This window comes from Apodemus sylvaticus, chromosome 14 (assembly GCF_947179515.1).
Source record: "Apodemus sylvaticus chromosome 14, mApoSyl1.1, whole genome shotgun sequence".
In the NCBI taxonomy this organism is placed as follows: domain Eukaryota; kingdom Metazoa; phylum Chordata; class Mammalia; order Rodentia; family Muridae; genus Apodemus; species Apodemus sylvaticus.
Window position 1 is genome coordinate 87,556,374 of NC_067485.1, and position 26,699 is coordinate 87,583,072.

General features: G+C 39.9%; 1 protein-coding gene across 2 annotated transcripts in view; it reads left to right on the forward strand.

Annotated features, from left to right (window-relative positions):
- Positions 1 to 26,699, forward strand: part of Dip2c (disco interacting protein 2 homolog C) — a 409,010-nt gene that overhangs the window by 283,301 nt on the left and 99,010 nt on the right. For both annotated transcript variants that reach the window (XM_052157069.1, XM_052157070.1), the window contains 9 exons: positions 5,185 to 5,276; positions 7,590 to 7,700; positions 13,967 to 14,090; positions 14,432 to 14,541; positions 14,723 to 14,825; positions 16,873 to 16,937; positions 21,485 to 21,578; positions 21,712 to 21,831; positions 23,002 to 23,116. In XM_052157069.1, coding sequence (XP_052013029.1) covers positions 5,185 to 5,276; positions 7,590 to 7,700; positions 13,967 to 14,090; positions 14,432 to 14,541; positions 14,723 to 14,825; positions 16,873 to 16,937; positions 21,485 to 21,578; positions 21,712 to 21,831; positions 23,002 to 23,116 — 934 coding nt within the window. The remainder of the gene's footprint in view (positions 1 to 5,184; positions 5,277 to 7,589; positions 7,701 to 13,966; positions 14,091 to 14,431; positions 14,542 to 14,722; positions 14,826 to 16,872; positions 16,938 to 21,484; positions 21,579 to 21,711; positions 21,832 to 23,001; positions 23,117 to 26,699) is intronic.

A 26,699-nucleotide genomic window follows, 5' to 3' on the forward strand; every position in this document is an offset into this window, starting at 1 on the left:
CAGTACAGAAAGCCAGATAAACAGGTTTCCCTTAGTTCGTCTCACAGTATCCTTAATGCAGACTAAACTGCACATAGCCTGCTGTGCTAGAGAGGCCTTTCTTTTAGTTGCATCGCTATGGAGAAAACAGATTACAGCTATTTTCATACTACTGGCTCCAGCTTCACAGAGAATTACGCATCATAGCTACAAGAACAAATAGCTCACTTTACTTCTGCATGGATGACATTAGAAATTCCTTTTTGTTTAAACTTTGGCTTTGTTTTTATATTACAAACACCTTGGATAGTTATGAGGAGAGAGCTTGAGTTTTAAATCAGTCACCAAGGTTAAGAGCCAGCATTTGGAGAGTGCAACGCCAGGGGCACCTGTGCATTTCAGGTACCAACATGGGATTTGGGCTTAAGAGTAAGTTAGGTTTGCAAGTATGTATTTTATAGTCTCATTATATTTGTGGCTGCATTGAACACTTTAAAATAAGATAGAGAATGCTATCTGTGATTTAGCATAAGCATTGTTGGTATTTTTAAAAAGTATCCTTTTAGGAAAAGGTTTTATTCAGTCAAAATAGAAGACTTTGTATGGGTGGCCCTCATACCTGTCCAAATTAATCCTGAAAGCTCATTATATACTTGGAATTGCTGCTGCTCTATAGCTAATGATTCTAACACTCACCTGTGTGGGAGGTCAGGACCCTAGCACAGGCTGTGTGTTTGTCCCAGAAGTTGTGTGCCTTCCTGTGACCTGCAATTGCTGAGTAAGGTATATTGAGTTTGTGTTGTACAATGGTGCAGTGCTCTGGCTTGGGAAGTCAGAGTTGAATAACTCTTCTCAAGAGGCTTATCATGTGGAGTAAAATTGTAGCCCCTCCCTGTTATTGGCCTTCCTTGTTGAGGAAGCTGGGCTTGCTTCTTTGCCCTTCTGGTAAGGCTATAATAAGTTTGAGGTACAAGAAACAGACTATTGCTTTGAGTGATATATAGTCTTACATGTGCACCATACCTGTGCCTGAAATGTTGTAATGTCTGCTTGTAAGTCACTTATAGTTTTCTATATTTGTTTTTTGCTGTATTTAATATTATTTGTCACTCATATGCTTGGGTCAATCTTCATTTTTGCTTGTTAAGAAAATATTAGAAAATAAGATTTTAAATATAAGATATTTTTAAATCTAAGATTGTACCTTATCAGTACATAATATAAAAGTGTTGCCTGACACAGTGGATACTATGCATGAGTCTTATCTCTGTGGAAAACAAAATAAATGAAAAACAAATTGGTTGCTTTTTTCTGAGAAAATGCGGGGCTCATTGAATTTAAGTTGCTCTAATGCCTGAGACAACTGGTATAATTGAAGGACTATAGTCTGTAAAGTCTTCAAGTTTCCCTTCAGCCTCCAAATTTAATTTCCTATTAAGTTCTGAGGTAGGAGAATTCTCAGCTGAGAAATTTAGAATATCTAGTAGAAAATGTAGATAGTTATAAAGCATTTGATACTTCAAGTTGCAATAGAAATCGGAAGTATATGAAATAGAAATGCCATGATCTTAATTCTTGAAAATAAGCAGTGCTGCTCAGTGCTGCTCAGTGCTGCTCAGTGTTGAACAGTGCTTTTGTTTTCACTTCTTCGTCTTCCCCACCTTCTCTTTTGTTAGGACCCCTGTAAGTATATATTTCTTTTTGACTGTATAAATGTTTCTGGTTTTCCTTTTATTTTCAAATTCTTAATATCCATATATGCATGTGACATATTTTGATCAAATCTATTTCCCATTATTTCCCTTTCAGTTCTTCTCCTATCTCCACCCCCTCTTTCTACTCACAACTTAATGTGCTCATTTTTTCTCCCAGCACCCACTGAGTCTGTTGAGTGCTGTCTGTATAGGCATGGCTGTAGGACCATCTCCTAGAGCATGGGTAGCCTGAATCCCTGAAGAAAACGGACTCTTCTGTCCCCAGCAGCCATTAGTTGCCAATAGCTCCTCAAGTAGGGGGTGGAAGTTCGTGAGCTCCTCCCATCCATTCTGAGTTACTTGTCTTTGGCAGCCTGGGTTAGGGATGTGCCAGACAGCCTTTCCACCCCTCCTTGTTGTTCCTGGTGAGTCTCTCCAACCCTTGCTCCAGGGTCAGGGGTGATGTGCTCTAATGAGACCGTAGTACCCTCCATATCCACTCTTGCCCTTTCTCTGCAGTTACACTATCTGCATAGCAGCCTAGATGTCATTCAAATCCAAGAAAAGCTGAAGAAACCAGTCCTTGTCAGCCATGCTGGAAGTGTGTATTCTCCTTGATTTATACTAGCACCTGCACTTACTCAGTTCCTTTTCTCTGTAAACTACAAGATGCAAAAATACTAAGTATATTTCAAGAATATTTGTTCAGAGTTTGGATTTTGTACTTTTGTGAGACTGTATGTAAAACTAAGTTGTGTGTGAGTGTATAATGATATTAACTCCTAAGTTCTCTCCGACATGAAATTGAAGCATTAGCAAACTGTGAAAGTTTTAATTGATTGGTTTGTTTATAACACATTGCTGTTTATTTTATTCAGTGACAACAAAACGTAATTATTCAGCTAGAATAGTTTCCCTGTTTTGTCTAAAGGCTTAAATTATTTATGGGAGAAAAAACACCGCTCCTTGTATTGTTTCTTACCAACTGATGACCATTGATAGAGAAATGAACTCCCCAAGTGAGATATTAAATGACTTTAAAGATCTATGGGGTTGAGATGAGGAAGAAAACATGGCTGAAATCCTAACATCTGGTAATGAAGCATGTATGAGTTACCTTAAGTTGCAGACTGTGACTGTGAACTTCATTGGTTCCTGCCTATGACATTAGTGAACCCCCACAAAGAAGTGTTTAGCATGACTGAGAATCAAGAATTGTCCTGAGACTAAGAGCACTGAAAGACAAAACATTCTCCTAGCGTGCTATCCACTAAGGGGCAGACAAGAATCCTATGAATGGCGGATAACAACCATATTAATTCAGGGAGCTGCAGTTCCAACAGGAAATAAAACAAATTCAGGTTTATGTTTTTGTTTTGTTTTCAAATTTAAGTTTGTTTTTTGGGGTTTTTTTTTTTAATTTTTTTTATTCGATATAATTTATTTACATTTCAAATGATTTCCCCTTTTCTAGCCCCCCACTCCCCGAAAGTCCCGTAAGCCCCCTTCTCTTCCCCTGTCCTCCCACCCACCCCTTCCCACTTCCCCGTTCTGGTTTTGCCGAATACTGCTTCACTGAGTCTTTCCAGAACCAGGGGCCACTCCTCCTTTCTTCTTGTACCTCATTTGATGTGTGGATTATGTTTTGGGTATTCCAGTTTTCTAGGTTAATATCCACTTATTAGTGAGTGCATACCATGATTCACCTTTTGAGTCTGGGTTACCTCACTTAGTATGATGTTCTCTAGCTCCATCCATTTGCCTAAGAATTTCATGAATTCATTGTTTCTAATGGCTGAATAGTACTCCATTGTGTAGATATACCACATTTTTTGCATCCACTCTTCTGTTGAGGGATACCTGGGTTCTTTCCAGCATCTGGCAATTATAAATAGGGCTGCTATGAACATAGTAGAGCATGTATCCTTATTACATGGTGGGGAATCCTCTGGGTATATGCCCAGGAGTGGTATAGCAGGATCTTCTGGAAGTGAGGTGCCCAGTTTTCGGAGGAACCGCCAGACTGATTTCCAGAGTGGTTGTACCAATTTGCAACCCCACCAGCAGTGGAGGAGTGTTGGGGTTTTTTTTCTAAGTAAAAAAAAAGTGTTATAAGCCAAAGGAATTTCTGTTTACAAGAAAAAATCTAGACATTGACTATATTGAGACATAATTAGATCAATCTGCATTTTATTCTTTTACATGAATATACTGGCTAAAACCTTGATTTGTTTTGAAAGCTCTCAGTAGCTGAGTGTATTTGACTGTGCTATAAAATCCCTTCTGAATGCAAGAACGCTCCTTAGATTTGAAGTTGCTTTTACTCCACCTTACACTATTCAGTATTATCAGGAAATGTATGAGTTCAGGATAAAGGCTTGAAATATGAAGGTTTTGCAGAGCTTGTTTTTGTTCTTAAATATAATTTGTTGAAACTTTTCAGAAAGAAAGAAAATACTATCTTAAGCCTAAATTTAAAACTTAACATTTTTGCTACTTTTGTATTCAACTCAGAAAAAAAATTTCTAGATCTCAGAATTTTAAAATTACAAAAATTTGCACTTTATCTAAGTGCAAAGGTTTCTCTTCCAAACCCTGAGAATAGAAAGTGTACACTTTGAGAAGTTTACAGCTTGCAGGGAATTGGACTTTGAATAATCTGCCAGAGCCATTTTTATACAGTTTGTGTTCATTGCAGTTACCCAAGATGGCACATATTTATAAGAGATGGATGTCACTGATAGATAAAGCTTTGAAGCCTCTCAGTGCTTAGTCCAGTGAGATGTGCTTTGAAGTCACATCCCTGTCCAGTAGAAAGAAGGCATTAAATTTTCCTGAAGCATTATAGTACAAGCTTAACACACTAAGAGAAATGAAGTTTGTTGAGACCTGGTTCTGATGATTCTCTGGCAATGTGTCAGTTTTTTTATTATTTATTTTCTTTCCTTTTTCTAGGAACTTAAGTTGAAGGCTTAAAATAAATAGCAAAAACACATTTTGAGTAAAGTTTGTGAGAGAAATTTCAAGACACCGTCCCTCCCATCCCCATGGCTGTATACTATTAACCTCTATCAACTAACTTGTGGGCTCATGTACCATCATAGGCCAAGTGTAAGGCAGGCTAAACAGGCACAAATTAGAATTTCCAATCTCTGCTTTCCTTCTCCCTCTGCTTTCTTCCCTTTTTCCTTTCCTCCCTCCCTATCTTCCTATATCTCTTTCTCTCTGTCTCTCTGTCTCTCTGTCTCTGTCTCTTTCTCTCTGCTGTTTTTAAATCTGCAGTACTACTTATGACTGCATTTTCAGCTTTCAGTTTTATAGACTTTTCATCCCTGCCCCCTTTTTGTCAGTCTTTCTTCTGCATGACACTTGCTTCCAACCACAAATACTGAGCAGAATAGGTGAATGAAATAGACTCCAAAATGCTTGTTTTATATTTACAGTTGAACATAGCTGAAAATGCATGTGTATGTTGTTAAGTTGTTTGTATGTTTATGCTTTATATCAACAGGCAAACTATGGACAAGAAGTATGAAGGTTGCTTACAACATTCTGCATAAATTAGGTACAAAGCAAGAACCTATGGTGCGGCCTGGAGACAGGGTAAGTGAGGTTCAAATAACTAGAAAACCTCTCTGCTACAATTTCAGAACTCAGCCTGCTCTTTCTTCCTCATTGGCAGAATAAGGTTGGACATAAAATGCAAGCAAGCATTCTTTATGACCAGGTGCGACCATCTGATTGAGGAGTTTTGTGTGTTCTGCTGTTTTGATCAGCTTCCTCAGACATCATGGCCCGCTTTTTGGGAATGAATCACGTACTCACCTGGAAATATTATGAATTTATAAATGTCTCTCTCTTGTTTCTTCATGAGCCTACCCGTCTGAAAACGTGTGAGCAACACACACTGCCTTATGAAGGCAGATTCACATGAGACTTGGTCTCAAAAATTAGTTTATGGTAATATGCTTACACATATAAATATATCATCTTACTCTCTTTCTGACTTGTTCTAGCTGGTTTTTTAGTCATGTAGAAAAAAAGTCATGTATTCCAGAACTTAATTTCTCCCCACCTCCTTTCCTGTATTATAAAACACTCAGAATGGCTAAATTTAAGATGCAGCTCCTGGCTTCATAACTACCATCAGTATCTGTTTATGCCACCCTGTTTGTCTTGGATATTAAATATGCTAGACTACCTTATCTTAATGTTCTTACCAAAATCAATGAGGCCACTTAAAATGTTTTTAAATAATCCATTTGAAACTCCAAAATAAAAAAGTATGAAATGATGCATATGTGCTGAATTTTTGGATTTATGTGCCTATAAAAATACACCCACATGGTTCATAAAGACTTAACACCATAGGTATAGCAACATGTTAGAGGAACTTATGTGAAAATAGAGACACCATCCTGAAGAGCACAGTGGGAACCCTATTAAACAAAGAAACAAAACCAAACAACCAAACAAAGAGCTCTTATCATACAGGAAACTTTCTAAATACAGTCAGTTGGCAGTACCATTTTTGAGAGCACTGGGGTAGGCTAAATATTAAATTGGCTGTGCTGCAAACAGTCATGTACCACTTACTGACATTCAGAGACAGTTTGCAGGTAGGATGACCATCCCAGAGATGCTGCTTGGTGAAGTGTCGTAGCCATTCTAGTTTGCATGAGTACAGTCTCTGATATTTTAATTATTATAAACCACATAACACATTTCTCATAATTTATATCTACTCCAAAACTGTCTCAGTTCTTTTAAAAGGCATGGAGAAATTGGCTTAAATATTTATTACCTTTGAATATAAAGGAAAACTTTTAAAGCATCAAATATATACCAAAAATGTGAAAATATATCAAGAAATCTTTGTGTTAAATATATATAAATAAATATGAATAAATAATTATTAAGCACAAATTCCAGGGAACATAGCAAGGCATGAAAAGGTAAATATGAAACATGAAAAGGAATCCATAAGAGGAAAATCTCAAGGATATGGCCATATTGTTAATGTTGGAAAACCTATTTAGAAATTCCATCCAGAACTGTGTGACTGGCCAAGCTGGGCAGGTTGGATGAGCAGGGAAGACCAGGAACGATGAAATCCGTATAGTAGTAGGAAGGGAAAGCTGGCATGCTCAGCATTAAGAGACTGATGGTGACATTATGCCAGAACTAGCAATGTGAGGGTCACCAGTAGGGCATGTGATGTATGCTTCTGTAAACTCTGTCACTTGACTGTTACCAGGACAGTCAGATGCAGTTTGTTATTGCTCTTCTTCTCTTTCTCATAGAGGGAACTGCAGCTTGGGACAAAATTGTGCTTACGATACTAGAACTAAGAAGTGACTTAGCTTCTGAATTAAGTCCATCTGGGTCTAGCTCCTAAGCATTTGCCCAGATACCCAGTAAAGAATTATGTAAACATTTAATTTTAGTAGTGAGAATGATATCAGAATATGCAGAGTTATTTATTTAGACCAATGAAAAGGGTAAAAACGCACATATTGTGTACAGTTGGGTTGGTTTTTTTTTTTATATGAAAATTATGTGGCCATGGAAGACAAGAAGCAAGCAATAAAATGAGATATTGTCTGGTATGGGAGTATAGCTGGTAGTTGTTAATGTTTCCTTTCGTGTAAGTTGAAGAAAAAGTATGGTGTGCTTATTAAAATATCTCTTTTTATTATTTTTACATAAAACATTTTTTGTTAGCATCCATCACTTTTGATATAGATTCTTGCTCTGTGGCCTGTGTTCACTTTTAATTTATAGTCTTTAGCCTCCTAAGTACTGATCTTACAGGTCTGCCTGTCCACTGTGTTGGGGACTTGAAATTTTCATCCTATTGTCTGTAGAAATATAAATCCTGCTGTTGACGCATCTGTGTGTCTTGCACGTCTCCAGGTGGCGCTAGTGTTCCCCAACAATGACCCTGCTGCTTTCATGGTGGCCTTCTATGGTTGCTTGCTGGCTGAAGTTGTTCCTGTCCCCATCGAAGTGCCACTCACAAGAAAGGTAACAAACTTACTGTTCATTAAGCTGTATTTGAGGGAAGTGTCAGGCTCCATGACAATTGAATGTGCTGGGTGAGACTGTGTAGACTACACTTTTGTAAATTAATTTATCTTTGCTTTGTAAGTTCAGTGACATGTTCTTGCTGTCTCTAAGGCTCAGACCAGAGTTTCATTAGTTTCATCTATTTGTGAGAACAATTATTCACGCATACACAGCATGTCTCATTTGCAGGTGTGCACCTTCTCCAAGGTGAAGCTTAAGTTTATGTGGCCCTGTCTTATCTTAATCTATTTAGATCCATTTTCTTATTCCTTAGTATCATTGCTTAGAAATCCAGGTACTGTCTGGAGCCATAATGGGACAAGCTAATATACTAGCAGGTGATCATCCTGAAATGGCCTGCTTTGGGTTATTATATAATCTGCGACAGGTGAGGCCCCATTCAGCAAGACTGTGAGGGACTAATTAGGAAAGATTCCTGCTATTAATATGCTTTTCCTGTTATTATAATAATCAATTATTATTATATAATAATCATTTGGTAATAGCACACTCCTTTGAAGCAGATCTCTGCAGATCAATGATAATGTAATGTCTTATGGTGATGTTTTATAGACAAAAGATGACTTAAGTTTTAATGATGATCCTATAAGAATTCTTAAAATTATATCTGTAATTATTAAGTTCTTCCATAATGGGACTACTATTAGGTTCTTTTCTAATAGTCAAAACTGCAATGAGAACTCTGCCAGTCTCCCAAGTGTCACCAGTTACATACTTACACACACACATGCATACATTCTCACAATTGCATACTTATATACACATCTATACTTACATATGCATATGGAGCAAAAGACCAAGCACCAGTGAACCAGAAAGAACTCACTCATTCTGGATGAAAAATGAGCTCCAATCTTTATTGCATTGAGAAAGAAAAGGCTTCCACCCTTTTAATACTAAATGAATTAAAACCATGTTTGTAAGAAAAAAGCTTTGTTCCTTTTAAAAAGACTAAGCCTGCCTTGTCCTTACAGTGGGACAGAACAGGTCCCATGGTGAGGAGAAGCCTGCCTGCTCCTTCTGCTCTTCTTTCTTCCTCTTTCCCTCTGCATCCCTCACATTGCTCTCTTAGTTTTTTTTATGTTACCTATAGTTTCTAAGTTATTCCACTCTGCATTCCCCTTCTAATCTTGTTCTCTTCTGACTAAAAATTTTTCAGTTCACTTCCTCACTCAGCTCAGCTCTTCTCACCTCTGTTCCTCAGTTCTGACTCCTCTCTTTGTCCTCAGTCCTTAAACGTCTTTCAGAATACATGACCACATGTTACAAAGTTCATCACAAGTTCACACAAAAAGTCAAATCATAAATTGAAATAGAAGTTTGCAACAGAGAATGTTTACATGCATATCCATTAGGAGTAATTATCTAGCTAAACATCTTATCACCTGTCTTAACTCTACAGGTTCACCTAAGGTTTAACACCATAACTAAGTTATAAATGACATTCTTGTATGTTCATGGGCATCTCTTTCTTTAAGTTAGGGAAGTTTTCTTCTATAATTTTGTTGAAGATATTTACTGGCCCTTTAAGTTGGAAATCTTCATTCTCTTTTATACCTATAATCCTTAGGTTTGGTCTTCTCATTGTGTCCTGGATTTCCTGGATGTTTTGGGTTACAAGCTATTTGTATTTCCTTTGACTGTTGAGTCAGTGATTTATATGGTATCTTCAGTACCTGAGATTCTTTCTTCTATCTCTTGTATTCTGTTGTTGATGCTTGCATCTATGACTCCTGATTTCTTTCCAAGGTTTTCTATCTCCAGAGTTGTCTCCTTTTGTGATTTCTTCATTGTTTTTCCTTCCACTTTTAGATCCTGGATGGTTTTGTTCACTTGATTGTTTGTGTTTTCCTGTAATTCTTTAAGGGATTTTTGTGTTTCCTCTTTAAGGGCTTCTGTCTGTTGACCCATGTTCTCCTGTATTTCTTTAAGAGAGTTATTTATGTCCTTCTTAAAGTCCTCTATCAGTACCATGAGATGCAATTTTAAATCCAGCTCTTACTTTTTCAGTGTGTTGGGGCATCCAGGACCTGCTGTGGTGGGAGAAATGGGTTCTGATGTTGCCAAGGAGCCTTGGTTTCTGTTGGTAGGGTTCTTGTGCTTGCCTTTCGCCATCTGGTTATCTCTGGTGCTGGTTGGTCTTGCTGTCTGTGGCTGGAGTTTGTCCCACCTGTAAACCTGTGTCTGTACTCCTGGGAGACTAACTCTTTTTTGGCAGGGTCTGTGCACAGAAGGCTGTAGAGCTGCCTGGCTCTCTGGTACAAATGGCAGCCAGAAGACTCCCGTCCCAGCTGTTCCACTAATCATATGCCCTGTGCACTCCTAGCTGTTCTCCTCCAGAAAGAATGTGGAGATCTCACCTCTGAGCTTAGAAGTGAAAGTGCTACTGGGAGATCACTCTCTCATGGCAGGCCATGTGCAGAAGGCTGTGGAGCTGCCTGACTCCCTGGTACAAATGGCAGCCGGAAGACTTTTGTTCCAGCTGCTCCACTGATCATCTGTCCTATGCTAAAAGTTCTTGTTTTTAATCCTAAATCTTGTTGAATACCTTAAGTACCAACTTGCTTTTATTTATTTATTTTTAGTCCTGGTAGTGAAAGGAAAACATCTAGCTATTTTTATCAGGAGAAGTTGGTAATCAGGGGAGGGGGACAAGAAAAAGCCAATCTAGAACCTTGCCAGTGTACATCAGCAAAGTGGTTATCACTATCTCGTGGGATCTGAACCTATATGATTTTCTGTCAGCCAAGTGGGTCTGTTGCTGCCTGAGACTTTTAGTATGCTGTCAAGGCCATCTGGCTTGCTCCAAAGAGCTCAAGTCATAGCTGGTTGATTGTGTTCGTAATATTTCCAGAGTGGGCTATGTGGCACTTGCTGTAGCCCCAGCAATAGGGATACTGAAACAGATGCGTTGGGCTCTATGAGGCCAAAGTGGACTACTGAATGAAACACTGTCCAGAAACAAAAGAAAGTAACATTTCAAATACCATTTCAGATGAACCTCTGAAAGGAGTAATGGTCAGAATCTGGTGTGTTCACCACTTTAGGTGAACAGAGTGACATTTTGAGAGAGGCACTTGGGATCTCACACCACAGGAATTGAGGGCAAATGTAGTAGAACTGCTAAGGGCTACAAGGAGTTGAGCAGGTGCCTGCCAGGGTGAGGAGAGTCTCCTCCAGAAAGAGTCTCTTAGCTGAAGTGTCTTGTGTGCACAGTATGGCAGTTACCAGGGATTCACTTTCTTAAATGCCAGTGTATGCTATGTGAGTGTTCCTTAAAGTATATGGACATACAAATAAGTATTTGGCACGTGTGTGACCCTAATATGTACCCATATGTGTGATACTGTACATTTGTGGGTAGGGTGTGTATGCATGCATATCCTTTGCTGGGGTCCTTAGTTATATATATTTTTATGAATATGCACTTGTATAGTGAGGATAATTGATAGAGTCAGCATGATCAAAAACTTATAATTATTAATGTTGGATGACCTAACACATGAGAATGATTTTCTTATCTCCTTGTGTGCTTGAAGGTTTCCATTATAAACATACCTAAAATTGATAACAGACAAGACATTAATTGACCTATCTCAATAGTGATGAGGAAAATTTAATATGATGTCAGGAGTTACTGCCACATAGGCCACACAGAAGGAATTTCTAAACAGTAACATTATCTGATATCTTTTTCTATCTTGGAGAAATTTTTGGACATTCATAAGAATATTTGAATTCTAGTTTTGTAGAGCTTTTCTTAATCAAGGGGAAAGTTACAAACTTTGATCTGCTGCCCTTAATGTGGGGGGTGGGAGTTATGGTGACACAAGCCTGCCTTTCTTCCCCTCTGTGTGTGTCTACATGTCTGCTTTTACCTGAGAATGAAACTACCTGTCATCCATGTTCATTTTTATGGGCAAGGTACTTGGCAAATGATGTCGAGGTCAGAGTATGTGTCTGGGAGGATTTATTTCATTTTACATCCTGAAATTACATGACTATTCCCTGGTTTGGCCTCTCATCTATCCAGATGGAGGCAGGGACTTTCTAGAGACCTTGTAGACCATAGGAAGCCATTGCTGCTGTGTGACTTGTTATCCATTTATCTTGTTCTTGAGTCAGAAGCAGAGACTGTAAGGACCACTAAGTTCTTTCTTGACCTTTGTTTTCATGTAATCTGTAGAGTTTATCACCTCATCCACCATCTTGGTTGAATGTTGGATGTAGAAGGCTGTAGATGAAGTTGTTTCTGGCATGTGTATTTGGTGTCACCCCAAGGGGGCTGTGAGTGACCTAGCAGAGTTTGTCTGAAACTAATCTGCAGCCCCTAGGGAGGTACTTTGTAGACTAGGAGGTGCAAGTAGAGACAATATTGGATGCTGACGGCAGTCTTGGCATGTTGGTCTTTCTGTTACATGGCCTTCACCCTTTTATATTGCACAGCTCTCTTCCTCCTCCTTCCCCTCCTCCCCCTTCTCCCTCCCTCCTTTCCCCCTTTCTCCTTCCCTTCCTCCCTCCCCTCCTCCCTCCCCTCCCCTCCTCTCCTCTCCTCTCATCCCTTCCTTCTCTCTCCTCCTCCTGCTGCCATTCTTCTCCCCCACCTCCCCCTTCTCATTTTCTTTCTATTTTTAAAAATTCTCTCAGACCTGGGGATTGAGCACCCTAGGAATTCATACATGCTTACCAAATGTTCGTTCAACTTAATTATATTTTTAGCTTTTAGGGGTCTATTTATTCATACAAATTTTTTGGAGGTGATGAGTCTCTCTCTCTCTCTCTCTCTCTCTCTCTCTCTCTCACACACACACACACACACACACACACACACACACACACACAGAGTATAGGGAAGGGTGGACTCCTGGCTTTATGTCCAAGATCAGAGTGTCATAACCTTTTATCTTTGTATGCTACTCCAATTACTCCCTGCTGGGAGACAGCTGTGGTGTATGTGTGACTCAACAAGGTATGCATAAGCTTGAGAAGCAGCCCGGTTCCTGCTGCTAAAAACCTACCTCTCCTACCTGCCTTTCTCACCTCCTCAGACTAGTAGTATTTGATCTTTACTTTACTTAAAGACAGTATTGCAACAGTAAAAAGTCCCCCAAAATGTCTGCAAAATGGGGATTGACCCCATCCAGTGAGGGCCTTACCACCTCTCTCATTGCAGGGTTGTGTTAATTATGCAATTAGCTTGTTGGCTATTACTCTAAAACAATCCCTGTAAGGATACTATACCTTTTAAATCTACACTTGGAAAAGTATAATCTAAACACTTAGCAGACAACAGCTTTGAAATATTAATGCTAATGAATACCTAAGTGACAGAACTTTGCTTTGTCCAGTGATTTCCTGGGATGGACGGGCGGGAGATTCAACAAGCCAGTCTTCCCAAAGGTTGACACCCATAGAGTCAAGCTGGGTGTAGCCTGGACTCTTGTACACTGTGATATGTTCTTCATTCCACAAATGCTGGGTACTCAGAGACTTACTTTTCATTTCATCAGCATAGTGGAGGAGCTGATGGAGAAAAGTTGAATCTGGGTGTCTCGGCTGCTTATCATCTGTTCTCATGAGAAGCAGGCTGTGTACAGGGCAATAAAACACAGGGAGGCAGCTCCTGAGGCTGTGGGAGCCAGGGACAGCCCCATCTGTGACATCTGCTGAAAGGTGACATTCAGTCCTGGCAGCTTGGTGCTTTCCTAGGCTTTCTAGGGTTATGGCCCTGTAACCATAGCTCACTTTAGTATGTGTTGGTTACACCATTGATTCATGATATGTGCCAGATGGAAGGGGTGATCCTGGGTGTCATTACTCTGAGTAATGTTCCTCTTGGCTCTGTACCTACCAGGTGGGACACCTCTGGAACCAGCCTTTAAAAGTGTGAAAATCAGGTTGTGAGGTAGTCTTTTGAGAGATTATTTCTCTCCACAATAATGAAACCTTAGGATCATTGTCTTTGTTTTTAAATTAATTTTTACATATTTTGACTATTTTTCCTATCTCCCCCAAATCCTCTCAACCTTCTACCTACACCCAGCTTTTTAAATGTGTGAGCTCATGCTTATGAGTTCCCTTTTGGGTTCTGGGGGAAGAGTCTTGGGAAGGGCAGATACTTTCCACATACCCAAGATGAGGCAGTGTTTTGGCTAGGAGTAAAATTTTGTCTTAGATTTTTAACTCTCCTTAATCACCTTCAGGATGCAGGGAGCCAACAGATAGGTTTCTTGCTTGGAAGCTGTGGAGTAACTGTTGCCTTGACTAGTGATGCCTGTCACAAAGGACTGCCAAAAAGCCCAACAGGAGAGATCCCGCAGTTCAAAGGTATGCCACAGAGCCCCCCAAACTTGCTTCCTCTGTAGATCTTTCATTTTTAAGTCTGGCCCTTCACTTGTGCAGGAATGTCCTATTGAGTTCAGGACAGAACTTTTCTGATCAATCAACATTTCTGATAATACAGGTAACTCATATCTGTGGGGTGACATGATATAGCTTGTGGTCTCTCGAGCATTCTTGATGATGCTGTCAGTTTTACATATGAGAATGCCAGAGATTACATATAGACTGAAGTGCTTGAAAGCAAGCTGTGAGATAGATGAAGACATTCTCCAGACCCATTCTAAGGGTCCTATTTACTTAACAGGAATTTATGATTTATTGTCTAGGTTGGCCAAAGCTGCTATGGTTTGTCACAGAATCAAAACACCTCTCTAAACCTCCTCGGGATTGGTTTCCACACATCAAAGATGCAAATAACGACACGGCTTACATTGAGGTAAGATGCATGGATGCCTTCTATAGAGGCTGGGAGTGCTGGAAAAAGACATGTGTTTCACCTCATTATACTAGCTGCAGTGTGACTAGAACTCACAGTGTCTCATAACTAGAAGCTATTGAGTGGGGAACCAGAAGTTTATTTATCAAAACCCCTTTCCATATGTTCTGTCTCGTTTCAGTATAAGACGTGTAAAGATGGAAGTGTTCTTGGTGTGACCGTGACAAGGATAGCGCTGCTGACACACTGTCAGGCACTTACACAGGCCTGCGGCTATACAGAAGGTGGGGATAGCCCTGAGACTCCTTGGATCTGGGTTTTTGGAGATGCCCCGCTGACCAGGGATGCTTGATGGCAAACCAGCCTGTATGATTCCTACTGGGACCCATCAAAGTAGCATTCTGTTTGTGCCCATCGCCATCGTCAGTGTGGGACCTTACTAAGCAGTAGTTAGTGTTTTAGCTTGGACTGGTGAAACGTGGGTACAGGGATTGAGCTGAAAGTCCTCAGTGAGAATGTTGGCAGTGGGGTTCCAACATCCTTCCATATGATACACTCTTACTGTGTCCTCACGTGACCCCTGGAGCCCTGCCCAAGGCCTCATTTAATATTTATCACATTCTTGAAGGTTTGATCCCAGAAGAGGTGTTAGCACATTTCCACACAGATTTGGAGATGGGTGATTCATCTCACTGTTGGCACACGTGCTAATCCCCACCTGCATGTGTCTCTATGTCTTTGGAAGCTCTTTCTCTTAAATGCCATGTTGTAGCCCACTCTTCACTATTGAGTAAGAAATTCTGAGAATAGGGTTTTCAAGCTTTATTGGAGGATTGTTGTGTTTCCTGGTGTGTTTCTCTGATTATGAGAAGCAGAGGTAGAGTGGGTGGCAGTAAACGTGATAATAGGGTTGAGTGGACACAGAGAAGGAAAAGCTAAAGTAACCCCCAACTGCCTGTACAGGACGGGCATAGTCACAGCTGACACCTATACCAGCATCAGTTTCTGGGACCTGAAGAAGCCAGTGGTCCCTTGCTCCACTTCTAAGTGAGTTTCCTTTTTCCTGCTGTTGATGTGATTGCCTCATCCTTATTCTTTTGAAGAATAATGTCATGCTTTAGTCATGCTCTGTTAAAGTCATTCCTAGTTATGATCTATTAATGGCTATGCCATCTAACACTTGGAGAAACATGGCCTCTAAACACCACTATTATTTTGTTAAAACAGTGACTTGTGTGTCCTGATCTACATGTCTTGAAGATCCAGGGCTATCACCTTTTAGGTATCAGAAGCAAATATAAATGCATACATGAATATAAAATAATTTCTTTACTTTAAATTACTTTATAAAAAGGAATCTAGGATATTTTCTTTGGGTGTCTATATTTTGATTTAATCTCCCTGGTCTACCTCCATTTTATTCTCTGGTAGGAGAGCAGGAAATAGAATGCATAAACTTTTGGTAAATTTTGACAGAATTAGGAGACCATAAGTCCTAGAACTGATAAATCCCTAGAACACTGAGAAGTGGCCAGGAGCCTGGGTACAGGGGACTGAAATGCCCATTGAATCAGTTTGAGAAGAGCAAGAAGGTCAAATGAAGGTCACATCCTCAGTACTGGAGCATCTGGCGTCACTGCTTCAAGGGTCTTAAGAAATAATTATTTTCAACAACATATTTTCACAGCTTTCCCCCTGCTCTTGCTACTCCTTTGGAATGTTCACCCCTATGCTGCTTCAATATTACACCATCTCTGTCTAGATGTATGTTACCTTCTTTATTGTCCTACTCCCACCACTATTACAGAGTTTTCTTGTGACAAAACAAGTCTGTGCACTGCCAAAACTTTCTCCCTCCATGCTTCCCTGTTAGCAGAACAGGGTCTCAGAGGAGAAATTATAAGAGAATCTCAGGAAAGCAGGAAATAAATATGAAGGTACTATTGGATGGGGGTATTATTGAGTGAATGCCCAAGCTGACTTTGAGTTAGTTGTGTGGTCCAGCCTTGATTTCAAAGTTGTGAGTATCCTCTCTCGGCCTCCCTAGTGCTGGAATCACAGGCCTGTCTGATATGCTCAGATACTTTTCAGTGGTGATGTGTGGGCAGCTGTTGCTGTTCACGTACATGCCCAAATATTATTCTGGAGATAGTCTCCAGCCTGGCTAGTGCTGCTTAGTGGTCCATAAGTGACTATTGGGTGCTGTGACGACAGTAATTTGGTATTCTTCTAAGATCCAGGATGACCCCTTAGGTTGTGGGTTTTCCTTGGCACACCACTCAGGCTGTGTGATCATGTCAAATAAAACTTGTAATTGTTTCTCTTCTACAGCGGAAACCATTGTGAATGTCCTAGATTTCAAGAAGGATGTGGGGCTCTGGCATGGCATACTGACAGTAAGTAAACTCGCTTTGTGCCTCATGCATCTTTTATGCAAGTATGCAAGTATGAAGGCCCTTCCCAACAGGATAGACAAATCTTTGTTAGGAGACATATTGTCCACTCAGCTTTACATAACAGCTTACTGCAAAAGTTCAGTAAAGACAGCTGGTCTCAGAAAAACTGTTTTGAATCTTGACCCATATATTGAGGTATCAGCTATGAGAATAGCCCTTTTAAAGTTCATATATCCCCCCAACTTTAGGCTCTGAAGTTTTCCTGCTGGTGCTTTATCTGTTGACAGATTTTACACTTGTCCTTTAAATGAAAATTTAGTATGCATTATGGAGAGATGTTTGGCTCATTATCAATGCCACTTGAAAAGTGATTGCTGAGCTGGCTGTGGATACTTTAGTAGAAAGATGACCTTAGATTTGAAGATGGTGTTGGCACTTAAAGAAAAAAAAATGCCTGCTTGGGATTCCCCATCTATTTCAGTTAGGGTGGTTTTGACTAACCTTGTTTCTTAGTACTTTCTTAGGCTTTATATTCCAAAGTAGAAAACCCATTTTTACATAACTGTTGGGAATATAAACATTGCAGTTTGCTATTTGTTGAGGAACAAGACCTATTTATGTGATCCATGAACATCTAAGCTCCCTCTAGACAGTCCGCTTATGGCTCCAACCCCTCTGGCCTCTGTTCCGGTGAGGCTTACTCCCAGCATCTGAACGCACTCACATGTAGAGATGCAGAAGAACGGTTTGAAATGTCGGCACGTTGGTGTGTGCTGGTGCAGAGGGAATACACATTATTTTGTGTTTTATTTTTGAGATGGAGTCTCAGTTATCTAGATTGGCTTTGATCTTGGGATCATCCTCCCTCAACCTCTCGAGTAGCTAGGAGACCTAATGAGTCTTACCTGTTGTGTTTAGCATAAGAATTATGTGGCTTGGTATTGAGTCTGCCTGCATTTGTGATACATGTGGTTCTGTTGTCACATTCTCAAGAACAAAAAATGGTTACTATTAGAGTTAGCATCTGTAATAGCATATGCCGTGGTTTTGATTATTCATTGTCTTCTGTATCTCTGCTTTATTCAGCCCTTTGAGAGAATCACCAGTTCTGTTCATGTGGCTCTCTTGTTGACATCATGCTTTAATCATGATGTTCTACATTCCCGTCTGCAGTACCTGGCAGTTTTTGAGTTCCTTTTTGTTGACTCCTAACACCAGATGATTAAACATTGAAGTACACATTTTGCCTCATCCTGGAAATGCATAAGCTCTGTCACCCTACAACTCAGTGGGAAGAAGCCCTCCCAGAGCAACTGGGTTTGCATAGGTTCTGTAGAAACTTCATTCCTGGTGGGGGATGTACTCTGGTCTTTCCATTTTCATTTGGAGCAGTGATTCCCAGTGTACAAATTCCAACCCTGAAAGCACTGGCTTGAGGTTTACTGTGTGTAGTCCTTCCTGGGGCTATGCAGAAGATCTAAGTCTTTTTTTTTTCCCCATTGTGGCATACAACTTTATTTTTAATTTTATTTTATTGAGTATCTTCTTCATTTACATTGCCAATAGTAAAACCTTTCCCAATTTCCCCTTCCCAAAAGCCCCCCTCCCCAAAGATTCCCTACCCCTCCTCCCACCCCCACCCCCACCCCCCACCTCCATGTATATGCCCCTCTACTGACACACTCCCACCTCCCCCCTTCCCTCCACCCCCCACCCTCCCATCCTCTGTTTCCCTTTGTTGGGGCCTCTATTGACCCTTTACCTGACCAAAGACCACTCCTCCCACTGATGCCCAACAAGGCATTCCTCTGCCATATTTTTGGCTGGAACCATGTGTTGATGGTTCAGTCCCTGGGAGTTTTGGGGTGTCTGGGTGTCCGAAGTCATTGTTCTTCCCATGGGCCTATAAACCCCTTCAGCTCTTCCGGACCACCCTCCAGATCCTCTGATGGGGGATCCATTAGTCCCCCATTAGTTGGTTGCTAGTTTCTGCCTCTGTATTTGTAAGGCTCTGGCAGGGCCCCTCTGGAGATAGCCATGGCATGTTCCTTTTGGTACACACTTCTTGTCGTAGTGTCAGGATTTGGTGACTGTTTATAGGATGAATCCCCATTGAGGGCAGTCTCTGGGTGGCCTTTTCTTCAGACTCTGCTCCACACATTGCCTCCTTTATTGCTCCTGTGAGTATTCTGTTCCCTTTCTCAGAGGAACCATAGTACCCTCACTTAAGTCCTCCTTCTTCTTGAGCTTCCTGTGCTGGGTGAATTATAAATTATTTATTTTGAGCTTTTGGACTAGCATCCGCTTATTAGTGAGTGCATACCATGTACATTCTTTTGTGACTGGGATACCTCGCTCAGGAAGACACTGTCTAGTTCCATCCATTTGCCTAAGAATTTCATTAATTCATTGTTTTTAATAGCTGAATAGTACTCCATTGTGTATATATACCACAGTTTCTGTATCCATTCCTCTGTTGAGGGACATCTGGGTTCTTTCCAGCTTCTGGCTATTATAAATAAGGCAGCAATGAACATAGTGGAGCATGTGTCCTTATGGGCAATGAACATGTAGGAGCACCTTCTGGGTATATCCTCAGGAGTGGTATAGCTGGGTCTACAGGTAGTACTATGTCTAATTTTCTGAGGAATCGCCAAAAAGATCTAAGTCTTAATCACATCCTATGTTCATTGACCATTTTTATAGTCAGATTTTATCATCCACTTTGTGGAATTGTTTAAGAGTCACAATCTACATTGGCAAGGCTGGAAGGAAGACTGTGGTTCCGATACCTTTCTAAAGTTGCATTTCTTACAGTCTATAAACTAGCAAATTCAATTTTGGAGACAACTATTATACTCTTCTTTGAAAAGGAATCAAACTTGTAAAATGAAAGACTATAAAATGTTATATATTTGTTTGTAATTAACAATTACAGGTGACCTTTCGGTACATGTAATATGTGCTAGGTTGAGAGCAGAGTAGTTGCCATGGATCATGTATCATTACTATTCCAAAAGCATTCAGAATTTCACTGGTAGTTACTCCAAAGCTATCAGTCTTGTCCACCTTTGTTATCCTACTGTAATATAGAAGTTGAGAAGTTATCACTTCTTGGTCATTTGGTGAAGATTAAGTGAAGGATATTAGAGGTTGATATTCCCATCTAGCTGAACCTTGTGTGTATTCACCATCTCTTCATCCCATCTGAACTCACAATACTACTACTCCATTCACCTCGTCTTTGAGATCAACATTTTAGCTTCTACATATAATCACACCATGCATTATTTTGTCTTCCTATGCCTGTCTGATTAACATTGATTAACATAGTATCCTTCAATTATATCCATATTACAGTACATGGCAGGGTTTCATTCTTTTGTCTTCAAAATATTCCACTGTGTATATATATCATGTTTCCTATCTATTCTTCTATTGATAGATACCTAGGCTAAATGTATATCATGGCTATTACAGAGAGGGTTATAATGAGCTCGTGAGTGTGATATCTTCAACATACTGATTTCAGTTCCTCTGTAAATGTACCCAGTAGTCATCCTGGTGGATCACACTGTAGTTTTCTAGTTATTATTGTTTGTTTTCAGGGTTTTATATGTTGCCATCTTCAAACCATTTTGCACTATGGCTATACTAATGTGCATTCCCACCAAGTTTCTTTGAGATTACCCCTTCTCTGAGTATTCACAAACGTTTTGAGTTTTTGGTAATAACCATTCTGAGAGTGACTCATTGTAGTTTTGACTTGCATTTCCCTGGTTTGCAATGATGAGCATTTTTTCATCAGTGTTAAAGATTTCTATATTGTCATCTTATTTTGGATACGTGTGGTGTATATGTTGTGCTCTATGTGTCTGTGCATGTGGTATATGTACTTATGCAGGTTCCTATGCACGTGTGTGTAGAAGCCAAAGATAAATGTCTGATGTCTTTGTGTTTTGGAGACAGGATCTTTCTGAAGTGGAAGCTCAGTGATTGGGTTAGGCTGGCTGGCTAATGAGCGTCAGGTTTTCCATGTCTGTGCCGCCTTGCTCCCCCGGGTGCTGCTGTTAATGAGACACATGGCATAATGCAGAGCTTTTTACGTGGGGTTGGAGGATCAGAACTTCTGTTCTCATGCTTACCTAGCAGGCACTTTACTGACTGAGCCATCTCCCCAACCCCATGCATCAGCTTTTGAAAAATGCCTATTGGGGGTTCTTTTTAATACAAGATTTTAACAAGAAGACTTGGACTTAAACTTGAGGAACAGAGAGGATATGCAGGCTTCCAAGAGGTCACTTTGTTTTAAAGGATTATACCAGAGTATACCCTAATAATACTGAGTCTAACTTGAGTCAGCCATCTTCTCGTCCTTGAAAGCTCCTCTTGTGTTAGTCTACCTCAGTACCTCCTCGAAGTGCTCATGTTTATTTCTGCTGCCTGCTGATCCTTGGCTTACATGTTTCCCTGCATCAGAACAGCAAGCCCCTCCTCCTGTTCCCTCACCTCTTTGCTTACCTCTCGTGTTCATCCGTTGGTTTCAGAGTGTCATGAACATGATGCACGTCATCAGCATCCCATACTCGCTGATGAAGGTAAACCCCCTCTCCTGGATCCAGAAGGTCTGCCAGTATAAAGGTTGGTCTCTCGTGGGCTGTTGGGCGACTTGGTGACAAGATAATTCACCATTCCCCACAAATCACAATTACCTGTCTTTTTCAGCTCCACATAATCTGGTATTGACATATGATAACTTCTATTTCCTTTGTAGCAAAAGTGGCTTGTGTGAAATCAAGAGACATGCACTGGGCACTTGTAGCACACAGAGATCAGAGAGATGTCAACCTGTCCTCCCTGCGCATGTTAATAGTGGCTGATGGAGCAAATCCCTGTAAGTGAAGCGTCAATTGTAGATTCTAAGATGGGAAAGTCTCAAAGATCATTGTTTTCCACTTGTCTTTCTTGTCACTTTAATGCTTTAATTTTTCTAATCTGTATCTTGGCTGAGACTTCCCTAAAATAACCAAGCAGTGTCCTCCTTAAAGACCAGGATAGCAATGGTTAAGGATGAGGTGTTCATAGTCTGCAGGCCTGAGTCAAAGAAACACCCATGTTCTATAGAGACAGTTGCTTTTTGAATTTTGTTTTCTCAGCTGTGCAGTGGTAGTCAGATCATAATACTTGAGGATAAAATGGGTCAATCCGCATGTCTAGTTCTTTGGCATAGAATAAAAGCTCAGGAAGCACTATTTTATGGTCTACTGTAGTTATATCATTGATCAGTAAATTTTCATTTTTTAACACAACTTCATTATAAAATACTTTAAAGATCAGATAAAATAAACTAGCATTTTCATAAAATGCCTTTTATATGTTCTGAAATAGCTTGTTTTTTTGATAGTAGTCTATAACATCAGAAGCCTTGAGTCAGAAGAGTATTGAATGAAAGATGGTTTCTAATCTCATCTGCAAACTATGCTTAGCTATATATTTGTAAACTAAAGCAGACTACGCTTTCCTGATGACTGGTGGGTGACAGTGAAGTAGAAACAGATAACTTAGTTTATAAATGATTCCTTCAATTTTCAAGCAACTGTATAAACTATGAACTAATTAATTACTTTTAATACACATCACCTCAGATCATCTTGCATAAATTAAAGTAAATTCATATTTGAAAGGCATATTTCATAGAGTTTTAGTAATTAATGCAAATTCATTTAAGAGAAGTTTTCTTTGTATAGATTGACACATTTTTCTGGAACTTGCATATTGAAAGTTGTAGTCCAGGTTTCAGGTATTTAATAAAGTAAATTCATCAGTCAGCAAAAATGTCTTACATGAAGAAGTTGTAGTTTTAAAATTCTTTTTCTAAAGGCTTGCAAATATTATCTTTTACTATAACATAAATAATAAATTGTAGTAAATGTTTTGTTTCTCCATACTGTCTTACTCTGTTTATGTCTGAATTCTAACTTCAAAATTATTTTGCTATTATGGGAAAATTTTAAGTCAGGCACACTGTTACACTTGTCTGACCATTGTCCCTCTTTCCCTCCAGGGTCTATTTCTTCTTGTGACGCGTTTCTCAATGTCTTCCAGAGTAAAGGCCTTCGACAGGAGGTCATCTGTCCCTGTGCCAGCTCACCAGAGGCCCTCACTGTGGCAATCCGGAGGTACTGGGTCATGTCAGTTGTACTATACAGCTGTTCTAATGGAGCAACTGAAAGGGGAGGTGCTTAGTACTTAGTTACGTGCTTAGTAGGAGCATAAGGACAGGCTTCAGCTTAGGTGTGGTGGTACACGCTTTTCATCTCAGCACTCGGAGGGCAGACCAGCCTGGCCTTAAAGGTGGATTTTAGGATAGCCGGGGCAGTTATACAGAGAAACTCTGTCTTTAAAAAAAAAAAAAAAAAAAAAAAAAAAAGAATAGGCTTTCAGTTTTCTATAATGAGTTTATTTCACTCTTACATGTAAGAATGAATTCTCTTGAATTTTCTAGATTGGTTACTTCAAAAAAATATATTTCTGGTTCTCTCCAGATTAATTCTTACCTGAGTTGTTAGAATGCTATATAGGAAGATATGGACTTGGCATGATTTTCAGGTTTCAGCACTCAGTTTTCATTGGCGTGTATAAAAACGTTTAATTTGGGAGTAGAATGAAGTAAGTATTCATGTCCCTGAATATGTGGTTTCATTTTATCTCTACTTTTTGTCCCATGGAAGAAAATGTGCTTTAAGAAACAAAGCCAGATATAGAAGCACATACCTTTAATCATAACACTATGGGAGGCAAAGGCAGCTGGATCTCTTTGTGCAAGTCCTATCTGGTCTATAGAATGAATTTCAGGCCAGCTATACATTACATAATAAGATCCTGTTGTGAAAGAAAGAAAGAAAGAAAGAAAGAAAGAAAGAAAGAAAGAAAGAAAGAAAGAAAGAAAGAAAGAAAGAAAGGAAGGAAGGAAGGAAGGAAGGAAGGAAGGAAGGAAGGAAGGAAGGAAGGAAGGAAGGAAGGAAGGAAGCAAAAAAGAGAGAAAGAAAGAAAAGCATGAAAGAGAAAAAATGTAAAGGAAAGGGAAATAAAAACCCTTGGTTTTCTGAAGTGTTGAGCAGTATGGTAGCACATGAGGAGTTCTGAGCACTGTGAAGATCTCACAGCCTGGGGGTGAATATCCTCAGATGCTTTTGCTGGGAGCAACATTGTTCACTATTGATCATAAGTTACTCTAGCCAGTATGGAGATGCAGAGTGTGAAAAGCCAAGCCGTATAAATAGCTATAAGGGAGAATTACCTGATCAGCATCATCAGTAACTGGCACTGGCTGTCAGTCACTCCGGCCTCTCAAGTTATCAACACTAACTGGAAGAAGTGTTGACAACATATTGGTCTTTGAAAGTTGTAACATACTTTTCATTGCCCTGTGCCCACCTCTGGTGGGCTTCTATTGCAGGTAATGCATGTGTACTCCATGATAAGAGGAGGTTCAGTGTTCAAAAGTAGAGGCTGTGCTTTACTTTTATAGAAGAGACTGTGTTCCAGCCTTAATTAAATTCAGCATGTCATAGAAATGAAAGTGGCAGGGAATTTGTTTGGAAGAAGCTGCTTGAGGGGGAAGAAGATGAGGGAGGAGCAGGAGGATAAAAACAACCAAAATACATTATACAGATGTTTGAAATTATCAAAGAATTTTTAAAAATTAAAAATAGAGCTTCCTCAAAATCTTGACAGGAAGAGTATGTTAGTTACCGTCCTAGTTGCCGTGATGGAGCACTTGATGACAGCGGCTTAGAGAAGGAAGAGTTGATCTTGGCTCACAGGTTGAGCATACACTTCCTTGGGGCAGGAAGGCATGATAAAAGGGCATGAGGCAGCAGGTTACAGTGCATCGGCAGTCAGGAGGACGAGAGATGAACGCTAATGCCCAGCCAGTTCTTTCTTCTCGTGTTCAGCCTGGAGACCCAGCCCATTAGCTGGTGCCACTGTCATTCCGCACATATCTCCTTTTCTCCTCAGTTAAACCTGACTGCAGATACCCTTCCATGCAGCCCAGGAGGTTTATAGGTAATCCCATTTCCAGTGAAGTTGACAATGAAATTTAACCAGTACAAATATTTTTTTTTAGGTAAGAAAACGCGTGATTCTCTAGATTTTGTTGTATTATTAACCAGATTAAAGGCTTGTGAAATTGAATTTTTTCAAAGTATAAAACACTTTTAATCTTGTCAAACTAGAAATTATGACGGTCACTACTTTAAATGGATGATAAATCATGTTATTGGCAAGAGTCTAGTGTCTATGCTTTAGAAGCAGTGTGCCATATGTGCTCTCTGAATAACCTGACCTTTGTGCTTGACCTTGAAACACAAAACATACTTACACTTGTATAGTGCAGCAGGATTATCATAATTATCCTCCTCCAAGATCACTTTAAAATACGGGTTTGATTTATGTTCCTAAGAGTAGGTATTAAGAAGAAGGAGCATCATGTTTGGTGGGGGCCGAGTGTTTAGAGTCTTAAGTTTGAGCCCAGTCTTGCTGATGGTCAGCCACCACACAACCTTCACCAAAGCACTTTTCTCAGGACCTCAGATTAGTCCACCGATGAGTTAGAGAACTGGATATAGTAATCCTTAAATTGTCCTTTGAATATAAATGTTTAAGATTCAGGAGTGCTGTTAAATAGCAGCACAGTCACCAAAAAAGTCACAAACATGTGGTCCACATGGATAATATTGACTGCATAATTTGTTCTTCATGAAAATGTGTTCTTGCTAGTGAGGTTTTCATTGTGGGTCTTGGACCATCACCAAAAAGGATCTTGGTTCAGTCATCTCCAAGGATACTTTGTTTTCATCACTATTTTAGGTGGTATTAACTTAGCAGAAGGGGCAATGTGACACGTGGTCACTGGGCTGATTTAGTTGCTGCTGCTCATGTGTTTTCTTGAAACACAGAGTCTTTTTTTTTTTTTTAATATTTTTTTTCTTTTTTTTATTCGATATATTTTTTATTTAACTTTCAAATGATTTCCCCACTCCCAAAGAGTCCCGTAAGCCCCCTTCTCTCCCCCTGTCCTCCCACCCACCCCTTCCCACATCCCCGTTCTGGTTTTGCTGAATACTGCTTCATTGAGTCTTTCCAGAACAAGGGGCCACTCTTCCTTTCTTCTTGTACCTCATTTGATGTGTGGATTATGTTTTGGGTAATCTAGGTTTCTAGGTTAATATCCACTTATTAGTGAGTGCATACCATGATTCACCTTTTGAGTCTGGGTTACCTCACTCAGTATGATGTTCTCTAGCTCCATCCATTTACCTAAGAATTTCATGAATTCGTTGTTTCTAATGGCTGAATAGTACTCCATTGTGTAGATATACCACATTTTTTGCATCCACTCTTCTGTTGAGGGATACCTGGGTTCTTTCCAGCATCTGGCAATTATAAATAGGGCTGCTATGAACATAGTAGAGCATGTATCCTTATTACATGGTGGGGAATCCTCTGGGTATATGCCCAGGAGTGGTATAGCAGGATCTTCTGGAAGTGAAGTGCCCAGTTTTCGGAGGAACCGCCAGACTGATTTCCAGAGTGGTTGTACCAATTTGCAACCCCACCAGCAGTGGAGGAGTGTTCCTCTTTCTCCACACCCTCTCCAACACCTGCTATCTCCTGAATTTTTAATCTTAGCCATTCTGACTGGTGTAAGGTGAAATCTCAGGATTGTTTTGATTTGCATTTCCTTAATGACTAATG